The sequence below is a fragment of the Hoplias malabaricus genome, chromosome 2 (genome assembly GCF_029633855.1).
Source record: "Hoplias malabaricus isolate fHopMal1 chromosome 2, fHopMal1.hap1, whole genome shotgun sequence".
NCBI lineage: Eukaryota > Metazoa > Chordata > Actinopteri > Characiformes > Erythrinidae > Hoplias > Hoplias malabaricus.
This window is the reverse complement of record NC_089801.1, coordinates 59,778,088-59,802,035: the sequence shown is the minus strand read 5'-3', so window position 1 is coordinate 59,802,035 and position 23,948 is coordinate 59,778,088. Positions and strand designations below refer to the sequence as shown.

Sequence of the window (23,948 nt, the reverse complement as noted above, 5' to 3'; positions counted from 1 at the left end):
CGAGCTCTCGGGACTGAATTCTCGTAACTCTGTTGAACTTCGAACTTCTCTTGAACTTCTTCTTCCTTGTCTGAATACTCTTCCTTGTCTGAATACTCTTCCTTGTCTGAATACTCTGTCTTCTGCGTTGCTGCTCTGTGTTTTCAAGGCTGGCGCGGTCACGCCCTAACGGGAGGCGTCCTCTTTCTGATTGGACACAAATTCAGTCTCACGTGACTCTCGCGAGGGGGAGAGAGTAGAAGGGGGTTTGAGTCATTGGTTCACAGAGAAAGAATATGAATTTTGCGTATCGAAATTCTTATACCTGTTATCAACATATAACAATGAGTACACTGGATTATTAATATCAAACATTTACATAAGGTTTCATTTTTAGGTCCCATTTATGACGATACGCTAGAAAGGAATATTAACCCGTTTTCTCTTATTCAGAGGTAGGATTTCTTTTCATGATAGAAACAATCCACAATATACAACATTTCATTAGGAGGTAGGCATTCATCTGAGGGTACAGAAAGTGACATTAATACATCTGTTTATACACAAATAATTCAGAGTTCGACTATTTTCCGCTATGGTTTCCGGCGACTCCGAGCGAGGCGTAGTTTCGCCAGTGTCCATTTGGGGTCGCTGTTGATCCATGTGTAGGTTGTCGCTTAGATGAGTCAATGGGGTTCAATTCGAGGTCACCCCCTCTGAACATCTGTTGATTCCCGTGGAAGATAACGAGACATTGAGGTGCCACTTTGTCCCAAGCGGGATTATAACCCTTCCTTTGTTTGAGGTCCCTGTCTCTTAAAAGCATTATAAAAATTGGTTATCTCGACAGTTCCTGTTAGTTAAAAGAGAGAAGTGGGGTGTTGGGGCCATGTGTTACTTTAAAGTGTTCTTTGATGTTTCAGCTTATGTGTGTGCGGGCTGTAGGGTCTTGCACCCTGTGGTTCGTGGAATGCTGACTTAGGGATCAGACGAAAGTCCTGGTCAGAGTGAGAAAGGTTTAATTCGAAGCCTTTCATTTCATTAATTTTTTTTGTTCGGTATTCATATTTGGCCCATACTCCACTACAAGGCGTTCCAATCACTTCCATAGCAACAGATGTATAAAACCAAGCAAGTACATACAGACTGCTTCTACAAACATTTGTGAAAGAATGATTCACTCTCAGTAGCTCAGTGGTATTATAAATTGGAAGCAATTGGGAATGACAGCAACTCAACCACAAAGTGGCAGGCCACTGTAAAAGACAGAGCAGCAGATGTTGAGGTGCATATTGCACAGACGTCTCTAACTTTCTGCAGAGTCAATGGCTACAGACCTCCAAACTTCATGTGGCCTTCAGATTAGCTCAAGAACACGGAGCAGAGTGACCCAACACCTTTCAGTAGAGTTAGTTTAAGAGCTGCACAAAGAGAATGGTCCACAGTCTGCAGTGAAGACAGTGATGTAGAATGAGACGGGTGTAGGGTAACGAAATGAATGTGCTTTAATTTCTAAAAATAAATTAGATTTTCTGGGTCTTTAATACTAGAATTTAGAGTGGTCACTTTCAGAGACATCTTCACTTCCCAGCCCAGGTTGGAATCTGAGATAGCACCCAGAGGGTAATAAAACCACTACAGGCCCTGTTTATGACCCTAGGTTTCTAAAAGAAAGGAATTTTTGGTGATGGCAGAGTCACTTCAAATTCAACTTTTCAAACCATGGAATTAAACTTTAATTCCCATTGGTTTAAAAAACCAAAAGACTGTAAAATTAATTCCAGTTGGACTATCACAAATGGAATTAAAATTATGCCTTTAAAATGACCTTTCGTATGAAGTATTATTGAGGAACTACCAAGGTCGTCATATACTTTGTGTGTTATTTGGTTAAAAATGATGTAAAACGTGGTTTTGTCTGAATGATATATTTTATATTGCATGAGCATGATGCAGACATGTTGGATACTCATTCAACAGAAAGAGATTACAGAAGTCTTTATCTTGTCAAATGTCATATGTGATGTCACTACTTCAGGGAGGCAAGAGATGCTCCAATCCTCAATCCCTGAGGACCAATCAGGCCTTCAAGGTGGGGCTCCTGAATCCTGGTTTAAAAACCATTGGAACTGAAAGTTTTCAGATGAATTGTTCTTCAGGTGGAGTTCAATTGAGTTTTCAGTCAGTTCAGATTGAAAAACAGAAGAGACAAACAGAACAGGGAAGCAAGAGAAAAGAAAATGGGAAATTAGGACAAGAGAAGTTTCCCTTGTGAAAATTGGACTACCATTTTGGAAGTTCTGCCCTGCAGATATGAAGTTATAGGGAAGAATCTACTTCATTTAAGTTTAGAGCCGTTGACTCAAGGCAATAGGAAATCGGCCAAAGTTTTATTTCATTTCAGTTAGCAAAATTAGAAAGCTATAGTTTAATCCAGCAAAGCTTGACGCAATGTCTGGGGCATGAAAGAGACCTCAGGCCTCTGATCCTCGCAGCAGTGGAACATAAGCTTCATGATTGTGATGAAGAAGGCCATATGGACCTTCAAAATGATCACCTTCTGAGGTAGCATCTCTGATCAAAGGCACAGGAGAGACATGCATGGATGTGGCTCTCGCAAGGAAGCAGACCCTGCGAAGGAGAATCCCCACATGCTCCCTCAGAATGCCACCAGCTTCGATGGAGTGGTGGCAGTGTCCAAGGCTGTGTCTCTGACCAAAAGCCCAATGAAAGAAGAGGTGCAATGCTACCAAGCCTGTGTCTGAGGCAAGCTCCAGAAAGCCTGGTGTCTTTGAAGTCTTCTGCTGGTATCATCTGGTATCGCCACTCAAGAGACATGTGAGGTCATTGGTTAAATTATTTCATAGCTCAGGAGATTGGTGCTGAATGCTATTCTGGGATAAACTATAGCCTTTTTTTAGAATTGAGGGTAATATTCATTGAGAAATTCTCCTCAAATATCAATCTCCCTCCTCCCACATGTAGCGCTGTTGTCTAATTTCATTATATGAATGTATAATCAATATTCCTTATTTGATATTACATTTAATACACTAGAAGTATGATAAAACAAGTTATTGGTTATTTGTTTGTGTGTGCACGTTTCCTGCATGAAATTACTCTCTGATCAGATTCAATTTCAGAGCCAAGAACTTTCAGCGGGTCAATGAGCAAAATAATTCATTAATAATAATTAATTCTAGCTAATTCTGCTATATTATGTGTAATGTCACTTAACATGATGGCCTACTTGTCCAAGCTGAAACTGGACAGGTAAAGACACTACATATTACTTAATGGCTCCCAACTGTGGAGCTTAACAAAATGAATTAAATAATTAATTATTAACTACATAATAATTAATCACCACTGACTCCGCTACACAGGAGACTGTCTCGCTGTGGACAGTTGCACTCTGGTACAGTCAGAGTAGTTCTGACATTTCACCTCCATTTGTCTGAGCTGCATGTATGTCTGGGTTTATTTAGACGTGCTAATGATGCTAACTTTAACAGCAGGGCAGAAAGATGGAGTGAGAGATAAGAGCAGGAGAGAAGTGTGAAGGAGAGAAGTTAGAGGAAATGCGAGTGGTTAGGCAGTGACAACAGCACAAATACAACAAAATACAGAACAATAAAGAGGACCCTCTCACACAGAGTATGTGGACGTTCATACTTCTCCTGTCTGGCTTGTCTCAAGGTAAATTTCCTACTGGATTTCATTTACCACTGCTTGTCATTTATTACCACAACTACTTCTGATTTACCACTACTACTAAAACCTGTTTACTACAACTGCTGCTGCTGCTAATACTGATTTACTACTAGTAGTACTAGTAGAAGTAGTACTCATTTACCACTACTACTGCTGCTTATTTATCACTACAGTGGACAGTAGTGCATCTATACAGACTGAAGTGTAGAAGCGCACTGGTGCACAGACAGTGAGCTGTAAATATGTGTGGTGTTCTCAGATGTTGTTAGTTTGTGTGTTCAGTAAACTATACGCTAGCATTGTTCAATCTTAATTTCAATATATAGCAACTTAATTTATTTCTAGTGATTTTTATTAAAATTAAAATTATTATCTTAATTTTTATTTCTTTGATTTATTTTAGTTAATCAAATCAAATGTATTTGTATAGCTTTTTTTTTGTCACAAAGCAGCTTCACATTCTAGTAAAGACAACGTTTTAACATTAAAAAAAAAAATATATATATATATATATATATATATATATATATATATATATATATATATATAAACCAGGTGAGCAAACCAGGGGTGAGAGTGGCAAGGAAAATCTCCTTCAGAGCTAAGGAAGAATCTGCCTACAAATTACTGACCAAAAGGACCCTACACCGTCACATAGGTCAGTAGTAGTAGTAGTGGAATAAATCAGAATAAAAAAATGAACTAATCAATGTTCAGCCCAGGGTACATTATTAAAGACAGTATTTAGTGTAGTTACATGATTTTAAATATCAGGAGATTACTTTCAGAAACTATGACTTTACCCTCAGAGGTACATACACTTTATTGCCAAAAGTATTCTCATGTTTGCATTCACACACATATGAACTTGAGTGACATCCCATTATTAATCAATAGGGTTTAATATGAGGGAGGGTGGCCCACCCTTTGCTGCTATAACAGCCTGAACTCTTCAGGGAAGGCTTTCCAGAAGGTTTAGGAGTGTGTTTATTCTTCCAGAAGCACATTTGTGAGGTCAGACACAGACATAGAATGAGGCCTGGCTCACAGTCTCTACACTAATGCATCCCAAAGGTGTTTAATCGGGTTGAGGTCAAGACCCTGTGCACGCTTGGTAGTTGATTAGCTATGGGGGAGTTTATGTAGCACTCAGTGATAGGCTCATGTTTATTGCTGTGTATCTGTATTTTTCTTTTACAGCTGGAGTCAATGCTGTTACAACTGTAACTGGACTCAGAGGACACTCAGTTCAGATTCACTGTCCCTATGACTCTGGATATGAATCCTACACAAAGTATCTCTGCAGAGGGGAATGTTCTACTTTACCCTGGAGTACTAAAGACATTCCTGTTGACTCTGGATCTGTTAAAGATCAGAGATTCTCTCTGAAAGACGACACAATGAACAGAGTCTTCATCATCACAATCACTGACCTGAGAACAGAGGATGCAGGAAAGTACTGGTGTGCACTAAAGAGAGCTAAAACTTTACTTGATATCTACACTGGGATTCAGTTACAGGTTGAAGAGTGTGAGAGGAGTGTGATTTACAATTTTTAAAAATACCAGCATATTTTGACCCCAATCCAATGATTTGTTTTGTTGATGTGGAATGTATTTCTTCAATAAACACAACCTTTGCACAAAAACATGCAGGAATTTGCCATATTTTAAAAGCCGTAGTCCCTGTTTACATATTTCAGAAGTGTGTGTAAAAGAGATCTTGACTGTGAGCATTAGCTTTATCACTGGGAGATAATGATGCTTCAGCATTAAGGGTTTAGGGGAGTCCTAGTTAAAGGTGTAGGCAGACAGTGAGTGTATTGATTTTGTGAATAGGACATGGATCAGTTGGAGGATGGTGTAGTGAGGTATGTTTAGCAGATCTAATAGATTAACTTGGATAAACAACAAAATATAAATTATCCAGCAGTGTTGTAAACCTCTGCTTCTGAATTCTTATAGTGCAGCAGTGAGGCAATGATTATTTAAAGCTAAAGGTGAATTTTTTATATATTGCTACTAGCTGTTCCCTGGCACAACCACTAGAAGGCAGTATTAGTTTAAGGATAGAGATACGCCACTGTCAGGAAGGCAGAGAAATTTTCACCTGGCAGAAATATGCTTAGTAAATAGATTAACTCCATCTACACTGTCCTTTATATTTTAGTTGCAAGACGCCATAACTTCCTTCTAAGAAAATACACATAAAACAAACAGTGAAATATTTATCTTCATCAACAGAGCAAGAACAAGCAACAGAAACATTGCCATCAAACACGACTCCACAGCGCACAACAACTACAACTTCCCGAGAATCTACTTCCAAAAAGACATCACCAGGTACAACTTTCTGTCCTCACAGTGTCTCCTGATTTGTTTGTTTGTTTTTGTTAATGTTTAGTGTGTGTGTTCTCACTCTGTATTTTGCAGAGCTACTGGAGGACAGATGCACTCATGTGGACTGGTCACCACCAGGCGGCGCTGCTTATGAAGCTGATCCATCCAGGGTGATTTTACAATGCTTCTGCGTCTGACGTCTTCTATTGTGTTCCCTGTTCCCTTGGGAGGGGGTGTTAATATACACAGTGTAGGATTTCTAGGATTAGCAAGGTTCAATAGGAACAGAGCTGACAGAGATTCCTATTGGACAGTTTATAATTGATCTACATTATTTTACTCCAACACATTTTTAATATAAAATTCAGAGGGTGATTCCTCACCATTTGCTGCTTTATGGTCTGTTTGAATGCTGGAAACAGCTCCGGTGCTGTGTGGACTTTTCCTGAATTTAGAAAATGGCAATAAAATAAAAACCAAAACACTTTACCAGTCAATTAGCAACATGTGGCATACATGCTAATGCATAGAACAGTGGGAGGCAAATTAACCAGTTGAGGACATTCACCATCAGCCAGTGGTAGTGCACAGAAGAGAAGTGGCTTGAAACAAACCTATCATAAAACAAAAGTACACATGACGCTAGTAAACTACTCTAAACCCTGGGCTAAGATGGAGGCTCAGACACAGATATGCTGTTTATAATAACTCTTATCAGAAGAAAGGTTTGCCTTAGTTATCTCCTGGTGAGGTTTAGTTGGGAAGGCAGGCCAGTGATTGTGCTCTGTACTTTTGTGTGTTAGTTTTCTAAAAATGTTATTTATTTTCCTGTTCTCTCTCTCTGTTCTATGTCGTCTGAATATTATCTCAGAATCTTAACATGACTTTATTTTTGTGGCAAAAATTATCAGGCGAATAAATCATTCTCTTTTACCCCACGGGTCCAGTAGTCTTTAGCATATCGCATACTAACAACAGGACCACTTATCTGGGTATTTTCCACTGATTGACCACTTTTGACACTCTAAGCAGTACACACACACACACACACACACACACACACATCTATCAGAGTTGTGGGGAGATTACATAGACTTCCATTCATCATGTGGAGACATACCATTAATGGTAATGACTTATATAATAGGGACCTATGGCGTCGCATCAATGTCAACATGTGGCTCTTTTGGCCTGAGGCCTAGTGTCAGAATTTTAAAAGTACAAAGTGACCCAAAAGTAAGGAACAAAAACGAAAGCAACCACCCTATTATATTGTGAAACACCCACCCACCCACTGTTATACTGGGAAACACCCCACAAAATAATAGTGATCGAGTTAGGCCATGGTTCCCCCTAAAATTGGATCACCATCTTTTATATGGGTGTTTCCATATGTTTAACCTAATACCAGGTCGTGCCGCCTTGAGCTGTAACAACTGCAGACAAATGCGAGTAATAACTTCTAATGAGTGTTTTTCATTGCTGTGGGGTGTATATTGCTGAAGACCTGCCACAGCATCTGAGTAGGATTCCACTTAGGGCTTTGACTCAGTCACTGTCCTCCTCCAAAAAGAGAAAATGCTGAAACTGACAAATAGGGAAACACTAGATTAACAAAACACAAGTGTAAGATCAAACTACAGTCAGTGCTGAGCTCTAGGAACAGAGCAGAGTGTCAGTGCAATTTGTGTAACTGCTGAAGTAAGAGAAGGGCCTTCATTTCTATTAGTCTAAGCTGTTCACATTTCTGAATTGGTGCAGGGTGATGACGCTGTCCATAATAGAGAGATGTGGAGAGATAACGAGAGAGATAAAGGTATTAAAGAGAGTAAACTGTGAGAGGAAACGCTAGTGGTTGGACCACTTAAGCAGTGATGACAGCAGAAACAAAAGCGACAAAAGACAGAAGAAACAGGTTTTGACAACATCCAAACACAACGTCCAGCATGTGGACACTCATTCTTCTCATGACCAGCTTATTTCCAGGTGAGTTTTACCACTTCTCATGTACATCTAAAGCTCATTTACTACTAGTACTAATAATATTACTGTTACTCATGGACCATTAGTATAAATGTTAATAAGTTCTAAGTGACTCTAGGCTTAGCTCTTCCTCTAGGAGCTGTTCCAGTTAAACCTCTACATGGAGGTGTTTGGCACATGTTTATTGCTGTGCATTGTTTTACTTTTACAGCTGGAGTCAATGCTGTTACAACTGTAACTGGACTCAGGGGACACTCAGTTCAAATTCAGTGCCACTATGAGTCTGGATATGAATCGTATATAAAGTATCTCTGCAGAGGGGAATGTTCTATATTTACTCTGAGTGCCGAAGACATAATTGTGAAGTCTGGAACTTCGAATAAAGATCAGAAATTCTCTCTAAAACATGACACAATGAACAGAGTCTTCAACATCACCATCACTGACCTGAGAACAGAAGATGCAGGAAAGTACTGGTGTGCGATAGAGAGGCTACTGCTTGATTTATACACTGAGATTCAGTTACAGGTTACAGAGGGTGAGTTTTGAAACTGATTTTATGTATTCAAGATAACCATCATGTTTATAAATGCATGATTTTTTAAATAATGTATTTGTTCAATATGTTAAAAAATGTGCACTGATATAAGCATAAAATAGCCATAATTTAAAGGTCATTCTAATTCCTGAATGTGAACTTACATTCATCAGAAAACATGGGGTGCCCTCCCTTTGGCACACAGCTGCACGCTATAAATGGTTAAATATGTCAAAAGTGTATGTAAATGTGAGTATTAGCTTTATCACTGGGAGTCTGATTTCTGGTGATGTCATGGCTATAACCAGGTATCCCCAAGGTCATGGCCTGTTCCTCCCACATCAGTCAGTGCAGTGCTAACTGTAACAGGCGCATGTTTGCTAACGTAATTGATCTGGGCACCTAGTGCTTTTCTCCAAAGTGTGTTCAGTCCCAATGATTTACATAATCAGAGGAAGCTTGTAACATTTTCCCTCCCAGTTATAGCACTGAGGGTTCAGGGGAGTCCTTAATAAACAGACAATAAGTGTACTGACTTTGTAAGTGGTCAGTGACATTAATATCAGAGCGAGTTTTCATTATATTTGTTGTATTGTTCAGATGATCCCAGTAAAATAATCATCTCCAAAATTTCCTCCATCAGTTCACACACAGAAGTGGATGAGTGCAGAGTTAGGAGTCTTACAGTCCTCCAATAATAGGCTTAAAAGAAATGTAAATGATGTAAATTCAATACAGTTTTTTTAATTCAGGGTTTCCTCATCATTCCCTAGCTTTCTGGTCTGTTTGACTGTTGAAAAAAGGATTAGTGTTTGTATACAGGTCTTGCTCAGTGAACTGTAGAAAAAAATAAAAATAAAAAAAATAAAAAGGATCTCATTCTGAGCACTATAACACTATTCCAACCAGTCAGCAAGTGGTGGTGTTCATGCTTTTTCATAAGATGGTGTAAGGGTCAAGGGTTTTCATAAAATGGTGGAATAGATCAAATTTAGGGACAAATGTTAATCTGGAAAAAGAAACTGAAAGTTCCAATCTTGAGAAATAAGGGTAGAATGATTTTTCTGTCAGTTTAAATAGAAATTTGATTCAGAATTACTTTAAATAGGTTTTTTTTTTCACTTTCATATTTTGATACATTTTTTTTGTTTGTTTCAAATCTTTTTTTTCAGTTACAGACCTTTTTTTACTTTCACTTTTAGTTACAGATTTTGGCCCTGATCTAACATGGGAGGGTCAATATTTGAGGGGGTATGGCATAATGACTGACAGCATAAAAAATAATGCAAAGGACCTTTCTCATTGTTGGCTGTGAGAAATATCACAGAGCTCATGCTATACACAATATTCAGTGAAAAACATTGACTTTAGTGGCAAAGTTCTCTATAGTGAGTTCTTTTAAACAACATTCGACACCAATCTCACTATAAGAGCGAGAAACTGCCAGATTGTGTAGTTCTCCAGTCACACTTTCCCCCCAGCCCTTTGCTGGCTATGGCATCCGCTCCATCAGGACAAGCTGCTGGCTCTATTGTGCAGATAAGAAATGTTAACTATGGTGAGATATTTTTTGTTCCCCCTTTAATGGTATTGCATCTTTCAACACTCAGTTTTAATGCTGGGAAAGGTGCATGTAAAACACTGTGTAAATGATCTTAATATAAAGGGGTATACACACAGCAACAGAACCAGTTTAAATTAAACCACCATTTATGGTAGAACAGGATATCAGACTAAGAAGCTGGAGAATAAGGGGCAATATTTTTAAGGTTCAGTACCTGCACACTGCAGATTGTCCTGATGGAGCAAATGCCATTGCCAGCAAAGTGCTGTGAAACTAAAGTGTGGCTTGAAAGATCTGAAAGTGGAAAAAGAAATGTGAATTTGAAAATAAGGTCTGTAACTATTATTTAAAAAAAATTTTTGAATCAAAATTCTATTTAAACAAAATAAAAATCTTTCTGTGCTTAATTTAATTGTGAATACAGGGTTGTACTTTTCAGAGTTTAATCTCAAGACGTGAACTGTCAGTTTCAGTTTTTCATTTCCAGATAAACAAACCTTTGTCCCTAAATTAGCTCCAAAGAAGGGGAGGACCAGGCCCCAGCTCTGTACCTCTCCCTATGTCCCAGCTTTGATGCTCCCTCTCTTTCTGTTGCTGCCTCAGCCACGGCCAAGAAATGGCATCTGGAGGCATTTGGAGAGACCTTATAAGTTTCAAAGGAATGAAAAGAGTTGATAATATTTTTCTACACTTGCTCCATAAGTGGGTAATATTGACTTATTTTTTGCTGTTTGAAATGCCATGTTTTCCTTGAGCTCATGCTGGGACCAAATATCTTTTCAACTGAATCTTTGTATATGAGCTACATTTTCATCATGGTAACCACCATGTGACTTTCTGTCCTTTACTCTAAAGGCCTAGGTTTGTTTACATTAGAAAAGTGGACCTTTCATCTGTGAATGTCTGAGCAGTTCTGATCAAATCTTATTATTTCTAATATGGGGATTTTACAACGTTATAATTTAATAAACCATGAAATATATCCTTCACTTCATAGTTTATATAATACTTGCCCAATATGCAATGTGTGGTAAACATAGCCTGGTGTCAGTTTCTATTTACAGCATCTACAAGTGTAGCATAATCTATAGTGATTAACAGTATTTAAATATAATTTTATTTAAATATTAACCCTCTATGGCATAGTGTTGCCGTCAGGCAACAAACTACATTTTTGGCCCTAAAATCTTCCCTTTAATTAAAAATAAATATTTAAATAATTCCAGTGTCACATGACATGTCAGTGACCAATAACATGGGGTGCTGAAGTGCTTATTGTCTGTTAGAGGGTGGAGCAACCCTTTCAGTAAGCAGTGCTGCATAGGCCACAGTGCTAGCAAAAGGTAAGAAAAAGCATTAGTTTTTCATGTTTTTAATAGACATATATTCACACAAAAAATATATGAAAATATAAATATAATATAATATATATATATATATATATAAAATAAGTACATGAATCTTTAATGAACTACATTTTATTGTTTAAATACATAATTTGTTAATATGTATATACTAAATCGTCATGTATTCATTTGTTGCCTCAAGGCAACATTGTGCAACTAGGCTACTTTTTATTTCCATATGGATGGATATGGGGTAGGGTGCAAAATAATGATCACATTGAATGCTTTTGCTGTCCAATCTACCTGTTCTTACAAAAAATGAGACACAAAGAAATTTTATGGCCAATAGAAACCCGATCAAGCAGTTAGCAGTGTAAAATGTGTAAAATGTTTTAACGTAAAATAAGATATATCCATGAGCTTTTTGGTGAGGTATTATGCTTTCAGTATGGGAATGAAATTATATAAATAACATTTGTATGAAATACACCTTGCGCCCAATGAATCCAGGTAGGCTCTGGACCCACCGTGACCCTGAACTGGATAAGCGCTTACAGAGAATGAAAGGTTGAATGAATAATCAACATTTTTTTTCAGCATTTTTCTGAAGACATGTTGCAAGTCATTGTAGAACAAATCTATATGCAATGCAATGCAATGTCAACAGGCCCCTAAATCTAACTGTCATAGAACTGGAGCAGTTTCTGTGTACTGTATATGTCATTATTTGGGTTGCCAGGCACACGCAAATGCCGGAATTGTGATGCACACCTGTGCTTCACAACCATCAAAAAGTGTGAAGTTCCACACAGAATATGAATTCACAATTAGCTAAAAAAGAAACATTTTATCAAAAAATATCCCACAAAAAACACACATTCCATCACACAAGCACACACCCACACACACAAAATACCTCCAGTATATATAGAGTTCCAGTGTTACAAAATTGATGCATAAGTCTTATTTTGTGGTGATTAATGAATCCTTGCTGAAGCTTGTTGTAATATAATATTCTCATGCATGTATCACACGTTTTTACATTGTTTCACATATTAAATGTATTATAGAAATCCTCTGTGTTTTAGTACAACTGTTCCTCAACTGGTGTTGTAGTTCAACAAAGTAACACTGGCTTGAGGTGTGGGGGGGAATCAAATTTTATGACTGATACATTATCAGGGACCCCCAATCTTCCAAAAAATAGTTATATTTTTTTCCTAAAAACATAAAAATTCATGCCATAGAGGGTTAATGTATTTTTTTATTATATGCAAAATATTATATTCCCATTTTTATTAAAAAAAAAATAATTAAAGTCTGGGTTGATGTTTGTATGGTGTCTGAGTTTCATATATTTTTTATTAATATTAAGGCGATCTTAGGATATTTTCTTATGCTGTAGATATTTCACAAACGTTTTTTACCTTATGCAATATATTTTACTTCCATTTTTGTAGTAAAACAAAAATTAAAATGTAATTTCCAACAAGAGCTTGTCCGATACAAACACCATGTTCGAGCATAAGGGTGTCCACAAGTACACCTGGCATCAGAATACCCTACGCCACATTTCGATGATCGACTTTATAGTCGGCCTGCGTTCATATGTTCTGGACACTCGGGTGAAGAGAGGTGCTGAGCTGTCAACTGATCACCACCTGGTAGTGAGTTCGATCAGATGGCGGGGGAGGATGCCGGACAGACCTGGCAGGCCTATATGTGTGCGGAGGGTTTGCTGGGAACATTTGGCAGAGGAAACTGTCAGAAAGATCTTCAACTCCCACATCCGGCAGAGCTTCAACTGCATCCCGGGGGAGGCTGGTGACATTGAGTCCGAGTGCGCCATGTTCCGGACCTCCATTGTTGAGGCGGCTGAACGGAGCTGTGGCTGCAAGGTTGTCGGTGCCTGTCGGGGTAGCAATCCCCACACTTGATGTTGAACACCCCGGATGAGGGAGGCTGTCAAGCTGAATAAAGAGTCCTATTGAGCCTGGTTGGCTCGGGGGACTCCGGAGGCAGCTGACGGCTACTGAAGAGCCAAGCAGCTTGCTGCTTCGGCTGTCACTAAGGCAAAAACTCGGGTTTGGGAGGAGTTTGGTGTTGACATGGAAAACGACTTTCGGTTGGCTCCGAGAAGTTTCTGGCAAACCATCAGGCGACTCAGGAAGGGAGTCAAGGAAGTTTTCCACCAACACTGTATATGGTGGGGATGGGGAATTGTTGACCTCGACTGGGGACATCATTAGGTGGTGGAAGAAATACTTAGAGGATCTTCTCAATCCCACCAGCACATCTTCTACAGAGGAAGTAGAGTTTGGGGACCCCGGGGAGGGCTCGTCTATCACTGGGGCTGAGGTGCCTGAAGTGGTAGGAAAACTCCTTGGTGGTAGGGCCCCGAGGGTGGAAGAACTTCGCCCCAGGTTCATCAAGGCTCTGGAGGTTGTGGGGCTGTCCTGGCTGACACGTCTTTGCAACATCGCGTGGACATCGAGGACAGTGCCTCTGGACTGGCAGAGTGGGGTGGTGGTTCCCCTTTTTAAGAAGGCGGATCGGAGGGTGTGTTCCAACTGTAGGGGGATCACACTCCTCAGCCTCCCCGGTAAGGTCTATGCGGGGGTACTGGAGAAAAGAGTCAGACTAATAGTTGAACCTCGGATCCAGGAGGAACAATGAGGATTCCACCCCGGTCGTGGAACACAGGACCAGCCCTCGCTAGGATCCTGGAGGGTGCGTGGGAGTTTGCTCAACCAGTCTACATGTGTTTTGTAGGTCTGGAGAAGGCATTCAACCGTGTCCCTTGGGATTATCTGTGGGGGGTGCTCTGGGAGTATGTGGTACGAGCCATCCAGTCCCTGTATAAACAGAGCAGGAGTCTGGTTCGTATGGCTGGCAGTAAGTATGGCTGGAAACCAGTCGGAGTTGGACTCCATCAGGGCTGCCCATTGTCACCGGTTCTGTTCATAATTTTTATGGACAGAATTTCTCGGCATAGCCAAGTGGCGGAAGGTGTCTGGTTTGGTGGTCTCAGGGTTCCATGTCTGCTTTTTGTGGATAATGTGGTCTTGTTGGCTTCATCAGGCCGGGACCTCCAGCTCTTGCTGGACCAGTTTGCAGCCGAGTATGATGCGGTAGGGATGAGGATCAGCACCTCCGAGTCCATGGTACTCAGTCGGAAAAGGGTGGAGTGCTCTCTCCAGGTTGGAAGTGGAAGATCCTGCCTCAAGTGGAGGAGTTTAAACACCTCGGGGTCTTGTTCATGAGTGAGGGAAAGATGGAGCAGGAGATTGACAGGCGGATCGGTGCAGCATCAGCAGTAATGCGGGCTCTGTACCGGTCCGTTGTGGTCAAGAGAGAGCTGAGCAGAAAAGCAAAGCCCTCAATTTACCATTCAATCTATGTCCCAACCCTCACCTATGGTCACGAGCTTTGGGTAATGACCGAAAGAATAAGATCACGGGTACAAGCGGCTGAAATTAGTTTTCTCCGCAGGGTGTCTGGACTCTCCCTTAGAGACAGGGTTAGAAGCTCGGACATCCGGGAGAGTGGAGCCGCTGCTCCGACTGCTTCCCCCACGACCTGGACCTGGATAAGCGGTGGATAATGGATGGATGGATAGATGGAGAAGCTAGTACAGTTAGCCTGGGTTTGGAAGCCCCTACATTGAGGTGAGGGTCATAATATATTGCTCACTGTGATTGGTTCTGTGGCAGACCTGACATCACTGAAGACAACTTTAGCCACACCCTAAAAATATAGAAAAATAACTTGGTCACTCTTGGAAATCTCACAGTAATTAATAATGATGTTAATAAAATAGCAAATCAGTTCTGATACTAACTCTGTTTTGATTACTTACTACTGCTGTATCTTTGGGGTTACTTTTACTCAGTACGATAACTTTCTGTCCAGAAAATGTAGAAGAGTCATGAAGGGCAAGGATTTTTCCAAGCCCCCTCCCCTGCCCACTCCCTCAGTCACTCACTGTCTTAAACCACCGCTCACACACTTCTGCACACTTCCTACATCGTCATACATACAAACTCAGCCTGAGGGTTCGCAGATTTGCAGCAGTATCTGCAGCTGTCCTAAGGTCTATATCATTGTTTTTTGGTATTTGCCTTCATCAATTTTATTTTCAACATGATTTATCCACAATTCACCAATTCAAATAAAATCACTGATCTTTCTGGATGTTCTGTCCTGTCTGCAGGAGAAGCATGAACATCACAGCAGTGACACTGACTCTTCTCACAGGTGAGTGCTATCTTTTGCTCTTCATTCTTTCCTTAAATTAGACAAGTGTGTTAGTACTCCCTCAGTCTGGTTTTATAACATTATTGTTTAGCGTTCTTGGAGAGGACTCTCCTCCAACTTTTACAGGGCAGTTTCTTCAGGCTTCCAAGTTGCTAACTGTATATTTGACCAGAAAAGTTATTTGCTAACAGATGTTGGTGCTAAACAATTGCACCATGTCATCCAATAAATCATGTATCATTTTATTATCTGATGACTTTCTCTCTCTTTTTCTCCCAGTCTTTCACTGTGTGGTGTCTGCAAGACTCAGAGTGAAAGCACCATTAGGAGGAAATGTGTCTGTCCACTGTCCATACAAGAGAGGAACTGAGACATACCCCAAATACTTCAGCAAAGGCAGCGAAAAGGTGCATATTTTGAGAGAGGGCAAGAACAGGGGGTGGTCTGCAGATGAAAAGTTCTCTCTTGAGGATGACAGAGAGAAGATGGAGTTCACTGTGACCATCAGGGATCTGAAAGTGGAAGACGCTGGACAATACTGGTGTGGAGTGGACACGTGGGGGTCAGATGTGCTCACTGAGGTCAACCTGGATTCATGTACTGTAATTATAGGTAGTACACATTGTACACATTCTGGGAGTTGTCTATTAGTCAAATATGCACTCATTACTCAGTGTCCAGTGCGCAGTGTGTGTTAATGTTTTTCTTTGAGTCAGACAAGGCAGCCTCACATTACTGTTTTATGGTTTCAGAGGGTGACATATTTCCTGTTCACGGTTCTTAAAGGGATATTCACTTTCTCCGTTCTCTGTTAAATCACTCATTCAGATCAGTCAGCGTATCTCGGAGCATGTCTGACTGTGGTTGTGCTGTTGTGTGGGATCATGGGTGCCATTTTTGTCATAATTAAGTGGAACAATATCAGGAAGAAAGTCACAAAAGAATCAGGTACTTACATTGTTTACATTTACCATCATGTTTAAATATGCATTATAATTATTTCATAACTCAAATCTGAAGTACAAATTTCCACAGATTCTTCACAACCTGGGATTAATCCTGAATTCTAAAGGGTGAGTGGACTTCTAAAAACAGAAGTGTAATATCCAATCAAATGTCTGTAATGGTTTGGTGCCTCAGATCTTAAATAAGGACAGGTCCTGAAACAATGTGTGCTTTTGTTCCCTCAGGACAGCTCCATCTATGAGACCAACCAAATCCCTACAGCCACCAACAACAGGTGAGATCTACACCCCACATATCATACTACAGCCCCCAGACAACCCACTCCCTCCATCCCAAGAGCCTCTAGCAAAAGTCAAGTCCCACACCATTCGAGTCTTGTGTACACTCTTCTCAGCCTACCCCAAAACCCTTGCGATCATGCAACACTTCTTCCTTCACCACAATCCACTTCCACCCACTATGCCACAGCCCACACTGCACAGAGTTCAAAGATGCTCACTCCTGTCATCTGTGGGAAGTCACATGACATCTTTGCCACCATCCAAAAGCACAGTGGCCCTGAGTAGGCAGCTAATGAACACTAGAGTGCTGCAGACTCACTAATACAGAGCTTAAATAACAAGAAGGTGGTGATGGATTAAGACTTTCTTACCAAGGTCTTCATCCTCCAGCCGTCCCTGCTGTTGACATAGAGAACAATGTTAGTGAACAGTACCAGAAATTAGTAGATTAGACTGTACCTAGACTCAAGATAATGTATAGTTATGTGGGTAGAAAGACGGCTGTTGTAGCTTGTATTTTGCCCAGGGTGAGCCCGCCATACATATTAAATATTAAATATATTTAATATGAATGAATGAAAACTTACTGTGACTGATTTTATGAAAGGCTTTAGGACTATACACATCTAAAAGTGGGTTGTTAGATAGATTCCCCACTCCCTCTCAATCCATCACGTACTACACAGTGTATGTGATCCTCATTGTGATATGCTGACATCACATGCAATTATGACTATTCAAATTTTTTTTATGTGTGGTGTGCATTAACCTAATGCTCCACTGCTAGAAGTAGGAAAATATCAGTGTTCTGTGGTCAGCAAAACTTCTCAGAACCTCCTGAGCCTCTCACTGAAAGGTGGACCACTTTGTTGCTCTTTTTTCTGAAACATTTAGCTCTGAAACTAATAGCCAAAGCCACAGAGTCAGTGGTGTGATTTGATCAATGAGTAAAGGCACTTTTGACTAGATGAGTGAAAATGAAACTGCAGGTTAACCAGCTGAAAACTATGATCCCCGCAGCACAACAACCCTGCAAGTTTCAGAGGTTATCCACACTGACAGCTTCAACACCACTGCTGCTTCTCACACACTTCTGGCCCTCTGCTCTTAAACCTGATCATCACAAGAGAAACTCCTGAGATATGAACAAACACTTCTTCCAATTGATATAAAGTGTCTATAAAAACTATGCTTTTACACATTAACAACACATCAGACACCAGTGTAAATACTGGTGATGGGCCCAGTGTTACAGAAGGAGTACAGTAGTGCAGTTTACACAAATAAGAAACTACAAATATTGGAGGATCAATATGGGCACAAAGCATCATGGGAAATGTAGTTCTACATTATGAAGATGTATTAGGCAGACAATGTAAACTCATATATCCTGATTAACATGAGATATGGGGGCAGCCATGGGTGCTAGGGGTCAAAATGTAGCTGGTTCTTCCCCCAGGACTAGCAGGACAAAATGGGTAGTTGGGGGATATGGCAGTAAAGAAACAGTGCTGTCTCCTCCCTCAATATCCACAGTTAAAGTGCCCTTCATCAATGCACCTAATCCCCATCGGCTGCCCTGGGCGTATGTGTGTGTGTGAGAGAGCTCATGTTCACTGCCAAGTGTGGGTTAAATGTCTAAATTTACATGAGGTATTTTAAAGTATGACTTCTTATTTCTGCGAGAAATATATCATTTGTAATTGTTACTATGGTAATTAAAATTCAATATTGATTAAAATGATAGAAAGCCAATGTTTATTAATTGTAATTTGTGTTGCAGTCTGTATTAGATAAAAAAAAAATCCTTCTCTTGTAGCTTCACTTCACTGTTTACCACTAGTCTTAGCCCTCACTAATGAACTGTTTGTTCTAACCCTCAGAAGCTGACCAGAGAGACTCTTGGTTGAGGACTCTTTGAGTAAATTGACACCTGGTGACATAGTGATGACACTTGTGTGCAATAACACCAGCAACACACACAGACACTTGCTGTGTTACTGCTATGCTAAGAATGGGCGTCCAGACCATGTTTTGTTTCCATGGATGGTGGACTCTAGTACTGGGGTTGGACAATGTGTAACTTTACCTTTAGGTGGTTCTTCAATAAAGGTCTCAAAAGCATGAAAACCCAGGCTGAGGGTTGATACACTCCCACAGTCACCCCTTACCTCCATTCTGTTGATTAATAATAACTTAATTAAACCAAATTATTCACCTTGTTCTTGTCCTCCTGTTTATTAAGTATTAAAAAATAAGTTAGTGTCCTCTCCTCTGGGGCTTGCCGAAGCCCACTACAAACTGATTGTAGGAAATGATACAGCATGAGTCACATTAGGGGAAGTGGTGAAATAGCGGAGCAAATATACACTGATCTGAAACTATATACACAGCATTATCACCATAGTAACCAGCATGTGACTGCTTTCTCTGTGGTCTGCTGCTCCTCACACTTTCTTAGATCATTTACACCCATTCTTGTAATTGTCAGGACTCTGCTGCTATGACACTGATGTGGTGTTAGTGTGTGTTGGGTTAGTGTACTCCTACTGGCGTAACACACACTAACACACTACAACTACATCTGTGTCCACTGCAGCGCTGAGAATGATCCACTGCCCACATCACACCTGCTCTGTGAGGCTCCTGAGCACTGAGGGATGGGGTGAAAGGGGGTTATCAAATTATGCACTGGGACAGATGAACTACAAAGGACTACAAAATGCTACTGAGAGTGTTTTATCGACCACTGCCCATAAACAATAGTGCCCACACTGTGCATGGGTTAAGGTAATATTAGACACGGGAGTCAGTGTAGGTTTCTAGAAAGAGAGAATGAGACAGGAGACTGGACACCTGTAGTAGGTGTGGTAGTGTTCTGATATTTCACCTCCATTAGTCTGCACTGCTCATATGTGTGAGTTAATGCGCATATATTAATGATGTTTTCATTGATGTGGGAGAGAGATAAAGAGAGAGAAGAACACTGAATGTTTGACAGAGAGAGAGAGAGAAGTGTGAGAGGAAATGGTGGTGGTTGAAACCTCATCATAGTTTCAGCAGTGAGGAGAGCTGAAAGCAGAAGCAACAAAGCACAGTGTCCGAAACTCTCCGTTTGTCCAGCATGTGGCCACTCGTACTCTTACTGTCCGGGGTCTTAACAGGTGAGTTTCATACTGCACTTCATTATCAATAAAATTTCATTTACCTCTACAATGACTACATATTTACCACTGCTACAACTATTACTACTGCTACTTCTACTGTTGCTACTACAAACACTACTCATCTGCCTTGTCTAATACTACTATAACCTAAAAAATAAATGTGGGAGGTTGGGTGGGGGGGTGGCCTATATATTCATGTTGTGGAGACCTTAATCAGTTTACACTGAACAATAGCTGGATTAGGAACAGCTTCCTTGTATCTACACTCATTGTCCATTCTCTCAGCCCCATTGACCACAGGAGCATTTTGTAGGTCTTCAAATAAAGACGGTAGTCCATCTGTTGCTCTGCATATTTTCTTAGCCTCTTTTACCTTGTTCTTCAACACTCATAACACCCACAGAGCAAGTGTGATGTGGTGGTAGATAGATCATGTGTTGTGTTGGTGCGAGTGGATCAGACACAACAGTGCTGCTGGAGTTTTTAAACCCTGTGTCCACTCACTGTCCACTCTGTGAGACACTCCTCCCTCATTGGTCCACCTTGTAGATGTAAAGTCAGAGACAGTAGCTCATCTGTCGCTGCACAGTGTGTGTCGATGATCCACCACCACATCATACCTGCTCTGTGGGGGTCTTGTGGGGGTCCTGACCATTAAAGAACAATAATTCATAATCCAGTGATCATTCAGTATACACATTTACATTGTGTGACTTTATTGGGACAGGAATCATGTCTTCATGTCTATAATCATTATATTTAAAGCTAAAGCTGTGTTAGGGTTAGTGTAGTAAATAGGTATGGTTAGGGTCATGGTACATCTCTACAAAATGAATGAAAGTCTATGTACTGTCTTTTTAAACAATGGAGACAAGACTCTCACAATATGCAGACAGTAAAGACTGAAGTGAAGTGCATTGCTGTAAATCTGTGTTGTGTGGTGGTCTGTAAACGATGGGGTCAGCGTTGGTCGAGTTTCAGCTCTAGTGTGGTACTTCAACACAGTAGAGCAAAAAAAAAAAGGAATCAGCTCCATTGTCCCCTCTGATTTCTGTAGTAATGACATTATGAGGGTTTTTTTAATGATAAAATTGATTGCATTCGACTTAAAATCCAAAATCAGTCCAAAATCACATTGGTTGTTGTAGAGGAACCCAGCACCAGCCCTAAGGTGCCCTTAGACATTTCAATCCTGTCAATGAATATGACTTGTTAGTTTAATTAGCTCATCTTAATTATCTTCATGTTTACTGGATCCTGTACCAACACAATTATTTAAACAAAACCTAAAGACATTAGACCATTGCTCACCATAATAAACTCATTCCTCAACACTGGATATGTACCTAATCTCGTAAGACCGTAACGACTAGAAGAGTCACACCATTTACAACAAACACTCTGTTCAAAATTAAACAGCCCTTAATAGTTTATTAGTTACAGGTCCAGGTCCAGATAGTACAGCGTCTGATGCAGAAAAACTAGTGCATGCATTTCTCACTTCACGTCTAGACTACTACAATGCACTCCTGTCAGGGAGCTCGGGCAAAGCATTACACAAGCTTCAGTTAGTTCAAAATGCAGCTTCTCATATACCCATCACCCATATACTTCATTCACAGGATGCCCGTTTACTCTTAACTCCTCGCATTAAGAAAAACACTGCAGGAGACACATTCTCAATTTTTAAATTTAGATTGAAAACCTACTTTTTCACTCAAGCTTTTAGTTCACTTTCAGGTTACTCTTTCTCCACTGGTATTAGAGCTGTTTTTCATTTTCACTACTTTGTATTAACCCTGTCTTACTATCATAGTTACAGCTTTTTTTAGCTAGCTTTCTGGTAACCACCAACCAGACTGCTCTCTCTCTCTTTCTCTCTCTCTCTCTCTCTCTTTCTCTCTCTCTCTCTCTCTCTCTCTCGCTTTCTCTCTCTCTCTCTCTCTCTCTCTCTCTCTCTCTCTCTCTCTTTCTTTCTCTCTCCTTCCCTCTTGTCTGTTGCTGGTTTCTTTTGCAGGACAATTTTGCCCATGCTTTACCATGAACCTACTAACCCCTTTATTTATTTATTTTTTCCCTTTGTCTGGTTTTCCGTTTCCTGTCTCTCTCATACTTTGAGATGTCCTGCTCCTACTGCTCTCCAGGTTTTGCCCTGATCCAGCCCCTAACCCTGCGTGTCCTGTACAAGATCTGGCCTTGTCCCACCTACAGTATCATGCTTGGCCATGCATGGATGCTGTTTTATCTCAAATTAACTCTGCACCTGCTTTTATCCTCCCACAGAATCATTGACCACCTCCTCCTTCCTCAGACTCATATCATTAATATTTTCCTTTCACATTACTATAACTCACTATCTATATCCATTCACTTTTACTTCTGTTCTGTTCTCTGTTGAGTCACTGGTGTTGACCCGAGGAGGATGACCCATATGAGTCTTGGTCCCTTCCAAGGTTTCTTCCTCATGTGCTGAAGGAGATTTTCCTTGCCACTGTTGCCCCTGGCTTGCTCATAGGAGGCTTGGACCTGGATCTCTGGAAAGCTGCTTTGTGACACCTTTCTGTTTTGAAAAGTGGTATTAAAAATATTTTGATTGATTGATTGGTCCATAGCTGTGAGTGACTGTGTGTGTGTGTGTGTGTGTGTGTGTTAAACAGGGCTTAGCCCTTCCTTTAGGAGCTGCTCCAGTTAAAACTCCACATGAAGATGAGCTGTGGAGTGTTGAATGTTGCACTGTGTGTTTGGCTCATGTTTATTGTTGTGGATTGTGTTTTACAGCTGGAGTCAATGCTGTTAGAACTGTAACTGGACACAGAGGACACTCAGTTCAGATTCACTGTCCCTATGAATCTGGATATGAATTCAGGACAAAGTATCTCTGCAGAGGGGAATGTTATGTCTGGAAGATTAAAAACATTCCTGTTGACTCTAAATCATCTAAAAATCAGAGATTCTCTCTGAAAGATGACACAGTGAACAGAGTCTTCAACATCACCATCACTGACCTGAGAACAGAGGATGCAGGAATGTACTGGTGTGTGGTACAGGGAGATCTGCGTGATGACTACACTGAGATTCAGTTACTGGTGAAAGTGGGTGAGTGATGAGTCTGATTTTACTGCTTTAGGAATTTTGGCCCCAATCTAATGATAAGTTTTGTTGATTTCTAAGGAATATATTTCTTTATCATGTTCATCTCAGCACAGTAAACACAAACTGTGCACTAAAATATGCAGGAAATTACTATATTTTAAACACCGCACTGTTCCCAGAACTCTCAGAAATAAAGGGACTGTAGAGGAACATTAATTGTCTCTAAACATACAAACAGTATAGTGTATCTTTAAACGTACAGCAGTGATGTTAAAGTCCAGCTCCCTAAAGGTATACTACATTCTCTTCTCCAGAAGGAGATGGACATATCTGTAATATTTCATTATAGAACTGTGTCAAATAAAATAACAGAATAAAAGCCAACTTTAAAACAATTATTATAGAATAAGGTACAATTATGGTTCCTAATTAATGGTCCTGGATATGTACACTTGAGCGTACAACCACAGTGATAGTTTTTCTGACAGTGTATTTTTATTCATTTAGAAAATAAACAAACAAGGGGGACCCACATTTTACCATAAGTCTGTATATGTAGGTCAGGAGTGTGTTTTTGAGTGGGCTGGAGTCATCTGCCCACACAGAGGAATCTGGAGTCCAATGAAAAGTAATGAAACTAAATTAAAATTGTTAAGACGTCTTCATCATCATCTGTCCACAACCACTCCTCACTGCCACCTGCTCCACAAATTTCCCCAAT

General features: G+C 40.3%; 1 protein-coding gene and 1 long non-coding RNA gene across 2 annotated transcripts; both read left to right on the top strand.

Annotated features, from left to right (window-relative positions):
- The first annotated feature begins 5,739 nt into the window (after nucleotides 1–5,739).
- LOC136675271 (uncharacterized) lies at nucleotides 5,740–6,228 on the top strand. Its single transcript, XR_010796154.1, has 3 exons — nucleotides 5,740–5,820; nucleotides 5,937–6,035; nucleotides 6,126–6,228. It is a non-coding gene; the product is annotated as an uncharacterized lncRNA (long non-coding RNA).
- A 1,667-nt stretch (nucleotides 6,229–7,895) lies between these two features.
- On the top strand, nucleotides 7,896–19,016 carry LOC136677403 (uncharacterized). Its single transcript, XM_066654926.1, has 10 exons — nucleotides 7,896–8,018; nucleotides 8,227–8,553; nucleotides 13,604–13,833; nucleotides 15,441–15,556; nucleotides 15,677–15,720; nucleotides 16,000–16,332; nucleotides 16,549–16,668; nucleotides 16,756–16,793; nucleotides 16,911–16,960; nucleotides 18,851–19,016. Exons 1-8 carry the CDS (start codon nucleotides 7,979–7,981, stop codon nucleotides 16,788–16,790), a joined length of 1,245 nt encoding a protein of 414 aa, XP_066511023.1. The 5' UTR covers nucleotides 7,896–7,978; the 3' UTR covers nucleotides 16,791–16,793; nucleotides 16,911–16,960; nucleotides 18,851–19,016.
- The last annotated feature ends 4,932 nt before the right edge of the window (nucleotides 19,017–23,948 follow it).